General features: G+C 36.8%; 3 protein-coding genes across 3 annotated transcripts in view; 1 reads left to right on the top strand and 2 right to left on the bottom strand.

The window, feature by feature from the left end:
* LOC104801503 (serrate RNA effector molecule) overlaps positions 1-188 on the bottom strand; it is a 5,624-nt gene extending 5,436 nt beyond the window's left edge. Inside the window, exon 1 of the mRNA XM_010524813.1 lies at positions 3-188. Within this exon, the coding sequence (XP_010523115.1) occupies positions 3-117 (115 nt within the window). The 5' untranslated portion in view covers positions 118-188. The remainder of the gene's footprint in view (positions 1-2) is intronic.
* Positions 189-2,156: 1,968 nt separating this feature from the next.
* Positions 2,157-7,086, top strand: LOC104800492. The gene is made up of 6 exons (XM_010523304.2): positions 2,157-2,413; positions 3,780-4,949; positions 5,027-5,098; positions 5,196-5,410; positions 5,713-5,936; positions 6,149-7,086. The coding sequence occupies exons 2-6, from the start codon at positions 3,836-3,838 to the stop codon at positions 6,849-6,851; spliced, it is 2,328 nt and encodes a 775-aa protein (XP_010521606.1). The 5' UTR covers positions 2,157-2,413; positions 3,780-3,835; the 3' UTR covers positions 6,852-7,086.
* Positions 7,087-9,141: 2,055 nt separating this feature from the next.
* LOC104800491 (NDR1/HIN1-Like protein 3) lies at positions 9,142-10,237 on the bottom strand. Its single transcript, XM_010523303.1, has one exon. It carries the CDS (start codon positions 10,114-10,116, stop codon positions 9,325-9,327), a length of 792 nt encoding a protein of 263 aa, XP_010521605.1. The 5' UTR covers positions 10,117-10,237; the 3' UTR covers positions 9,142-9,324.
* Positions 10,238-10,613: the final 376 nt, after the last annotated feature.

Below are 10,613 nucleotides of genomic sequence, written 5' to 3'. Positions count from 1 at the left end.
CTGCGAAGGGGGCTCAGAAGAGGACGCATGAGGTAGAGGAGGCGGAGGAGGAGAGGTAGACTTCCCCGGGAGTTGACGGTCGGCGGATTCGGCCGGAGCGTCGACGACATCGGCCATTGGAGAAGCCGATGGAACCCTAATGGATGGATTAGGATGCTCTTTTTTTCGTCTTCTTCAAGAAAATAAGCGAAGCTGGAGAAATGGAAAATGGATTAATTAAGCCCTTTTGTTTTCCATTTCCCGGTCGAAATTAGTTATACTGTAGCCCAATTTAGGCCCAATAACTTAAATGGGCCAACTAAAGGCTCAAATAATTGTGAGCAGTTTGATTCTATGGGCTATTTTGGGCCGAAGATTTAATACAATCTTTTGCTAATAGTTTTGGATAATTAATTAATAAAGTATAAATAATTTGTGCCGCAAAAATATAAATACATGTGTGTGTGTGTATATAAACTAAGATACAAGATGAGGATTAATGGGAACACCTCGTCATCCAAAAAACTAAGATACACTTAAAACATGCAAAGATAGACATCATATAAAGTAGATTTTGTTTATATTACAAATTATGCATAATTTTCTAAATACACCCATTATTATTAAAGGTTAATCACCTCATGCGTCTATCTTCTCTCCATATCATTTTCATTTTAATCAGAATTTTTTATTATCATTTATAATCTTTTAGATAAATTTGAATTCATCTTATATTTGTCTTTTACCTTCTTGTGTTTATTTTCAATCTTCTATTAAAAAAAAAACGCAACAATCACATACACAAAACTTCCAACGGTAGCACGTTTGATTGTTCCCAAGTTTCCTATTCCTATAATGAGACACTTGACATCGTCCACTTCTCATCTATGCATATATCAAATCATAATCATCATGTAAAAGAAATAGAGGATACCACAAATCAATTTCTACATATATCAAATCATAATAATCATCATGTGAATGAATAGAGAAAACAAACATTTCTATATATATCGAAATCTTTTGTGTTGTAAATGTAAATTGATTCAAAGAAAAAAAAAAGAATTATCCGGAAGTATTTATCTTTATTTTTAATATCTGAAAAGTGGTGGTAAAAGAATTATCCGGAAGTATTTATCTTTATTTCTATATATATCGAATCTGCAGGGAGATATAGGTTGGACCGATGACCCAGGTGAACTTCCTGGTTTAACAAAAAAAACAAAAAAAAAGATGTTTTTTTTATGACAAAACGGAATATTGCATATGCTTCAAACATAAAGAGAAGAGAAACAAAAAAAAATTAAAAAAAGGAGAAAAGATTCTCGTCGGTCTTTTTTATATTTGTCCCATATTTTAGTATTTTTATTTTTGGAATCTCCACCCTTTTTGTGTACTTTTATTTTAGTCCTAAATAAAAATATACATATTTCCACAGAAATATTATATATCAATTTTTTACCAAATAAAAATTATATATCAATCTTCATATTATTATAAATTATTCGCTTTATTTTACTTTAGTAAGCTGGTCTCAGATTGTTCTGTCTTAATAAACGAATCTGATCTGATAATGCATGAGATTATAGTACATGCATGCATGAGCGTTTCGAACCTCACTTTGGTCAACAACATTATCATATAATATATTCATTTATAAATAAATGAATTCGAATAATCACGCGTTTATTTTTTTTTAAAGAAAAGTAGCAGCAGTAAAAAAAAATGAACGTGTGGCTCCCAACTCCTATATGGTTTCACCGTGAAACAATTCTTACCAAAAGTTCTCATATATCCGATATCAGACAATCGACTATAGAATTACCAAAATGTGAATACAAATATGTCACATGATGATGTCGGCGGTATATCTCGAATTCGGACCCGTGTTTTCTCTGGGTTTGCCTGAAATATATTGATTGATTTAGGACAAGGGAGGGAGTTAAGCTCAGATCTATGGCCTGCAACTGCAGGCATCGCATCAGCTGCAAGTGTAGCTGTGTTTACTGAAGAAAACCTTTGAATTAAAGGAAGAGAGATTCCAAAACATATATAGAAAGGTTAGGCATCAGAGAGACCAGACAGAAGAACGGTGAAAGTCAGCTGTAGGAAGATATGGGAAAAGGGGTAGCGGTAAAAAGGAAATTAAGACGGGAGTCCACAAATTGAATGATCCTCTCTGTCCTTGTACCAAAGAATGCTTTTTGCATGACGAAACTGCCTACCCATTTGCTCTCTCTCCCTCTCTCTGATCAGATTCGCCTCTCTCTACCCATCTGGTCGCTGCTGAGTCATCTCGTTCTCTCTCTCGTGCCCTTTCGAGGCACTGATACCGTTTTTGTTCTTGGTCCTCTCTCTCGTGTAACTCCAAGCTTCTCCACGGGGGAACTTCTCTTGAATTCTGGGTCGTTTTTCGTTTATCGCCATCTCTCTGGTAATCGCTGTTTCTTGCTATCTGTATATGGTTCTTCGTTCTGTTCTTATTCTGGGTCTTCTGGGCTTCTTCTGGAATTCGGATTCGTGTAGGAAAGTCGCTATATTTGGGGAATTTTTCTTAGGTTCCTGTCTCGTAGATGATGGAAGTGCAACTTGTTTTTTTTTTCCTTTCATTTAATTTTGTGTCCCTTGTTCTTGGTTATGGAATCTCTCTAGTTCCGGTGTCACTGTCTGCGTTGATCCTGTGGCTGTGTTTTAGTGGCTTGTTCTATATTTTGATTCAAAGCTGCTAGATTTGTTCAACCGGTTTGGTTTCTGTCCGTATGGCGATTCATCTGGAAGCAGTCTAGGACATGTTCTCTGCATAGTCCTCTTTGTTCCTGAGGAAGTTCTGCCCTTTTGATTTAGGGATTTCTGGGTTTGTTCTACAGTTTTGAACAATGTAGAAGAATGACTAGATTTAGGAAATTGTTTGGATTTCACGGATTGGTGGGTGGGGTTATGCCATTTTTCTGTAATCACAATCACAATGGGTCTCTTCCGAAATTTTTCTATTGCCATTACAAGTTACTCCCTTTTAGTTCATCTGTTTGGTATTAGGGATTTCATATTGATGGAGCTGTGAACTGATGTTTCGATTCTTCTTCTATAGATCCTATCATTCGGATATTCATATCTGTTTCTGCCGATATTTCTATTGTTTCTTATTGATCACTTCATAATATTTCTGCCTCTGTCAGTGCCTCAGATCAATCTAGTCCATGTTCCTTTGGAACCTAAACTACCTGACATTGTTCTTCATTGGGGGATCATAATATCCTTGGATGATTGAGTTTTAGGACTGGAGGGTCTGGTCATGTCTAGTTAACAACATTTATCATATCTCACAATTTCACGGATGTGTTGTCGTCGGTTTTCCAAGCCGAATGATTTCTTTTTTACCGAGCAATCATGAAGATCTTTCAAGTCACGCTCCCGGTTTTCCTTCTTGTTAAGACATGCAAACTGACATTGTCGATCTTCTGTATTAATTTACGCGTTCTTTTGGTAAGAAAATTGAAGATATTCAAGGCCTTGTTTGGCTGTTACTTTCCGAGCAACACATTTAGAAAACAGTTTTGAGATGTTTCCGATCCTCTTCGTTGCATACTTAGTGTATAGGTTGTTTTCTTGTTTCTTATTTGAACATGAGTTCATCACTAGTTTCTCCATAAAAAGATAAAAGAGAGGAAAGAATCATGATTTCCCAGTAGCTAGGGTTGTTTTGTAAGGCTTTCCGTCAAAGTTGTGGGAGCTGATTTCGTTTTTTTCATATATTCTTGTTAGATTTCTTGTTTTACTAATATGGAATAATATGGCTGCAGGTCGGAGCTCGTAGTCCTAACTTGTTGGATGTAAACTGTCTGTCAATACTAGGGGAATGGGTGCGTCAACTTCTAGAATAGATGAAGACAAGGCTTTGCAGCTGTGTCGTGAGAGGAAAAAGTATGTTCGGCAAGCACTCGATGGAAGATGCTCATTAGCTGCTGCTCACGTTTCGTACGTTCAGTCTCTTAAAAATACTGGGACAGGCCTCAGAAGATTTGCCGAGACTGAACTTCTGGTTGAATATTCTTCCTTGTACACATCTACCAGTGCAACCTCTGAACCTCTGGCTTTAACTGAGAAGCCGGTTTCTCATTTGTCATACTCTCCCCCGACAGCTTCACATTTTCGCGAAACGTCCTCTCCTTCTCCGTCACCACCCCCTCCTGGTTCCGGCCAATTCCATGTAAACCATACGAAGTTTCGGGGATTTTCTTCGAGAAAAATGGAAGAGAAACCTCCCGTTACTGTTGTTGCCACTGTGACCTCATCTAGAATCCCGGAAAGTACTACACCAAGGTCTATAGGAAAGATGGAATTGAGCCAATTCGAAGAGTCCTCTTCCATACCGCCTGAAACACCTCCTTGGGACTTTTTTGGTCTTTCCCACCCACTCGACTACCAATTTACTTCTTCCCGGGATGGAAAAGAAACAGTCTCCAGAATGTTTGAGAATGGTGATGAGCTGAGACGCCTTAGAGAAGAAGAAGAAGAAGAAGGAATTCCGGAGGTGGAAGATGGTGAAAAGGGGTCTTTTCATGAAAAGGAAGATTCCAGGGAGTCAGATGATGATGAATTCGATGAGCCCTCAGCCGATATGCTGGTTAGAAGCTTTGAAAACTTCAATAGGATGCATGATCACAATGCATCAGGTCCTTTACCTGAAAAGGAAGAATCAGAAGGCGAATTCTCAGATGAAGAGAAAAATAAGACTCCCGATTTATCGCCATCTGTAACACCTTCAGCAGCTTCTCGTGTCCTCACTGAGCCGAGCAAAACACCCACCAAAGGAGATCCCACGAAGAACAAGCTTCCGAAGAGGGACTTTTTGTCAAGCATGAAAGAGATAGAGTCGCTCTTCATAAAGGCATCGGAATCTGGGAAAGAGGTTCCTCGGATGCTTGAAGCCAATAAATTGCATTTTCGCCCGATATTTCCAGCTAAAGAAAGTAATATCTTTCTCCTGAAAACGTATTTTCACACACATGCATGCAAAATGTCTAACCATACATCTCTGCTTTGCCAGGTGAATCTGGTGCATCATCACTAATGAAATCATGCTTCTCTTGTGGGGAAGACCCTAAGCATGTTCAAGAAGGTAGTTCTATTATTTATTTTTTTTCCATTTTCAGATCGATATCGTGCCTGTTTTGTATAGATTCTAAGTGAGACACTCTCTCCGCTTTTTTATGCAGAGCCTGCTCAGAACTCGATGAAATACTTGACCTGGCACAGAACAGAATCTTCCCGATCATCAGCTTCGAGGAATCCTCTCGGAGGATTGAATTCCGATGATGTCGAGGAACTTAATAGTAATCTCTTTGAGAACATTTGCTTGATTGCTGGTAGCCACGCTTCAACCCTAGACAGGCTATATGCATGGGAGAGGAAGCTCTATGACGAAGTTAAGGTACTGTTATCAGTTCCTTGAATAGATTTGACCACGTCAGTTATCAACATTCTCGTTCTTATTCTTATCAGTTTCTCGGTATTTTTTACTTCTCTTGGTCATGTTAACATGCTTTCATCATCATGATCAATATTGTCTATAAGTAGTTATGTTATATAAAAGCATCGAAAGGATCTTGCCGCCGGTATTGCTTTTTCTAGACAAGAAATTCAGCTCGGTATCGATACCATCACACACTAACCAGTGAATCCCGTAAACCTCAGGATATTGATATTGTGTATTGTTTGTTGTTTCGGGTTCAGGCCAGTCAGACGGTGCGGAGGGAGTATGACGAAAAGTGCAAAATTTTGAGAGAGCTCGAATCAGAAGGGAGGGGTTCACATAAAGTCGACAAGACTCGTGCTGTTGTCAAAGACCTTCACTCCAGAATCAGAGTTGCCATTCATAGAATTGACTCGATTTCAAGGCGGATTGAGGAACTACGTGACAAGGAGCTCCAGCCTCAGCTGGAGGAATTGATTGAAGGGTTTGTGTTCTTTACCCAGAAAAAATCATTCTTTTGATCTAAAGTTTCCATCTTTTGAGGATTTTCTTGGGATTTGAACGAAGGGTAATCTCTTCTTTTCCAAGAAAAAACCTTTCTTTTTCACTTTTGAATCCCAAGTTTCTATCTTTCGAGGGTACTATTGAGCTGAAACTAAGATTCATCTTTTCCCTTGTTGTCATGATGATGAACAGGTTGAGTCGAATGTGGGAAGTGATGTTGGAGTGTCACAAGCTTCAGTCTCGTATAATCTCGGAGTGTTACAGGAATGGCAGCATCAAACTCAACATGCAATCAGAGTTTCACCGAGAAATCATGTCTTACCTCGAGGACGAACTCAGTGGAATGGCCTCGAGTTTCACCAAATGGATCGCTGCCCAGACATCATATATCCAAGCCATAGACAACTGGCTTGTCAAATGTGTCACCCTCCCGCAAAGATCCTCCAAACCCAAAAGGCTCACCCGACAACCGTCTCTTAAAGACTTCGGCCCTCCCATTTACGCGACCTGCAGCATCTGGCTACAAAAGCTCAAAGATCTGCCGACCAAAGAAGTATCAAATTCAATGAAGGCACTGGCTTTTGATGTTGCCCGGCTCTTACCACGACAAGAAAAGAACCTGACCAAGAAGACGGGTCATCCACACGCCGGCGAGAACGGAAATGATCTGACGGCTAATATGCTACGAGACGAAGCATTGGATGATTGTGGTTCCGGGTTTGATCGGTTTCGGACAAGCTTGGAAGGGTTTCTAGGACAACTTAACCAGTTTGCAGAATCATCTGTGAAAATGTGTGAAGAACTGAAGCAGAACATCTGCAACGCCAGGAGCAAGTATGAGCAGTTGATGTCGTATTCCCGGGTTAGCCAATTCCGAGAAAATGCGGGAAAATGAACTTCATCACGGCGAGAAAACCTCGAATAAGAATCCGATTTTTAGAAATGGATTTGGCATTTGTAAATGCAGAGGGAGATGGGGTTTAAAAGTCACAAGAGGGATTGCTTTCAGACATGAAGGAAGAAGAAGAAAACTGTTATACAAAGTTTGTGCCTCTGTGGGATGATATTTGTGTGTTGGCTTCTTTTTTCCACAATATTGATATAAATATATGTTACCATTTTTTTAATAAACTCAAGAGTTAATTATCTTATATCATATGTATGTATATTTATAATATCATTATCAATGAAAATTTTAATCACGATTAAATCCAAATAAATCTCAATATTAAAATATTAAAAATTATTAGATTCATTATTCTATCATTCCAATCCTAATTTTAAAATATATTTATAATATTCAAATATTATTAGTACAAATATATTTTATATTGAGTTGAAAATATATAAACTAATTAAAAAAAATAAGGCGCCAGTCGTGTATTAGGAGTTGACAATTTCAATTTGGAAGAATTACGTGATGATCTCCCACAAATAAAATATTATACTGTGAAGCCTTAGATATTGTAGTCATTAAAAAAATAATTTTGTTTCGAGCAGAAAAAAAAAAACTGAGTCTAATTAATATCATAGAAAGTTGAACTTATAGTATATGTTACGATCACATACATACAGACCGCTTCAAACGTTGAATGTTACAAAATTTGGGTAGGAAATTAGTTCTTAATTCTTTACCTCATTCTCAAACCTAAAACCTTCTTATATGCATATACAATTGAAATTATGTTCAATAAACTATTATTTATATACATGCTTCTAATTTTAATATCCCTTGTTTTTTTTATTATTATTCTTATTTAAAAATGAATTATAGATTTAAAAAATTCTAATTCTAAATATGTGAGAATTCCATGAAAATGTATGCATATATATATATATATATAAGTTGAAATTGATCAAATGTTATTCCTATGTGTACTAATGCCGGATCAATTTGCTTACGAAAGGATCTCTATTGTTATATTATTTGAAAAAAATGTCACTTTTTTCCGACCTATATTCTATTACATCCGTTAGGATTTAGGAGAATGTATTATTGTTGATATTAAAGACAAAAATAATAACCATGCGGTATCCGTCGAAATATTGAAATATAAAATTATTATTTTTATCTAGAGTTTCTTACTAAATAAAATAAAATGATTTCCATTTACAACAAAATAGCTGAACCATATATAGTGTCATAATAAAGTATGGAATTTAAAAGTTACAGTGGCTAATGAATCTCCTGATTTTTTTTCCAATCATTTAGGATTCTTTTATATTGATTTTCACAATCTTAATGCCGAAATAATTAACAAAATAGAACAAAAATTCATTTTCGTCATTTGCCGTATGGTTTTTTCGGTTCTAACCTTCTCAAATATTCCAATTCCATATGTTTTTTTTAAAAGTATAGACATTTTCTTTTTCTTTTCTTGTATTATTATATTATTTTTTTACGTTAAAAAGATACACGTTAAAAGTATATAGACATTTTCTTTTTCTTTGTCTATTACAACTCAAATTTCGATAGTTCAACCGGTAAAAAGATACACATAAAATTTCTTTCTCCGAATTCAAATTTTAAATTTAAAGAAGAGATATATATTACAAATCACTTGGATGATCTCTATCCTTTATATTAATCTGGACTTTAGTGTGAAAATGATTAGTTATAAGTTTGTTTAAATATAAAGTAAAATAGAATCAAACTAAAATCAGATTCTCAAAAATAAATAGAAAGTTAATGAAACGAGTTTTCAAGACCAAAAACAACAACGAATAATATCCACTCTTACTCAGCCATTTATTATCTATTTCTTTTATTTTCTTGATATATATATATATATATATATTAGTTTTATTTTTATCATAAAGTTGAATAATTGTGTCAGAACTTTGAAGTATGAAAACTTAAGACATGTATGAAATTCGAAAATTTTAATGAAGATATAAGTGAACTAACTGTAATAGAAGAGTTATAAATTATATGTCTAATGTCTAACCAATCTATGTTTGTTTAATTTTGATTAATAATAAAAAAAATTTGATTTACTACTAACTCTCAGAAAATGATTCTTGGTTTATGTCATGGTCCAGATTTCACCTTCTACATATGAAAAATTCAACCATGCCAACAACAACCAATACAATCAATAAATTATTTGTAAGAAGCATATTCTCATGTTACCGGGAAAAAGAAAAAAACTGAACTCGTTTTTTTTTTCTGAAAAAAAGAAAAGTTACCGTTCACTCACAATTTCACAAAGTTCTCAATAACAAAAAATGATAAAAAAAAAAAAATCCATGTCAAGAACATAATACAAATACACTGTAAAAAATCCTACAACCAAACAGCCCCTGTACTCTTTTTTTATTTTTTATTTTTATTTTATATTTTCCCCTTTTTAAAAGACGTTTTTTCATCACCAAAAATCCACGTCCTGACTGCACTTCGTCGACACAATCCTTGACGCCGTCGTCAGTTTGTCCACCGTTAATTCACAGTTCACTTTAACGGAAACCGTCCATGACTTGACGGAACCCACCTTAATCCTAACAGGCACTTTGATCTTCAGCTTAAACGGCACCGTTTTCTTGCTCTGCCGGTCTCTCAACTCCTTGCGCATAGAACTCGTCAGCTGAATCTTCGCTCCCGTTAACGCCGTCTTAAACACCGTTACGTTATTTGTCGGCTGGTAAAACACCGGTAACGCGCCGTTACAGAGATCGAGATCGTTGTAGTAAACGTCGACGGAGCTCCCTTTCTCGTAGTAGATCCCGATCTTTCCGTTACCGTTACGTGATCTGACGGTGACGTCGAATCTCGGCGAAATCGGGGATGTTGACGTCACGTTGAAGCCTGAGATCGAGACTCCTTCGACGGAATACCGCGGCGATTCGGGGCGGTAGACGAGGTACAGCACAGCAGCGGAGATCCCGGCAAGGACGGCGAGGGTGATAATTCCGGCGAGGAAGGAGCAGAAGCAGCAGCGGCAGCGATTGCGATTCGGTTTTTTCCGGGAGAGGTATTGGAAGCGATGAGCGTTCTCAGGCGGCGGAATGCGGTAGATCTGATCCTTGGGGACTTGGATGACGTAGGTTCCCGGCGGAGGAGAAGGTTTTCTCGGGAACTCTCCGGAGCTGAATTGGCCCGAAAATTGGCCGGAGGCGACGCTCTCAGATGGCGAATCAGCGGGATGGATTCGCTCCGCCATTGGAGATAGAAGAATCAGAGCTCGAAGAGTTGCTGCAAAATTTTGAATGTAATGATTATCGAAAAGAAAAAAAAAATGAAATCTGATTTTGCAACCCCCGAAAAAAGGGAAATCAGTGAATGTAAGAAACGGAATCAGATATGAGCGCTTATGTGGAGAAGCATTTATATGAAGGCCTGAGATGGAACTCGCAATACCGCGTAGAAAAAGTGTGAAGGCACGCGCTGCAACTGTGGGGACCACATAAAATCTTTGATTTTGTTTTCCCCATAATTGTATATTTTTTATTAATTAAGATGGAAAAAAAGAAATCCGTAAATTAAGACGTGATTGCATGCATTTGCCCAACAAAAGAATATTATATATATATATATATATATATATATATATATATATATATATATATATATTTTTAAGATGTTTTTGTTGTAATTTCGATTGTCCTGTAGAAAATAAGTTGAAGCGGCGCGGCAAACGGGAGGAGAGGACTCAGTCGG

This window comes from Tarenaya hassleriana, unplaced genomic scaffold (genome assembly GCF_000463585.1).
Source record: "Tarenaya hassleriana unplaced genomic scaffold, ASM46358v1 Cleome7, whole genome shotgun sequence".
NCBI lineage: Eukaryota > Viridiplantae > Streptophyta > Magnoliopsida > Brassicales > Cleomaceae > Tarenaya > Tarenaya hassleriana.
This window is presented reverse-complemented; position numbering and strand designations above follow the sequence as displayed.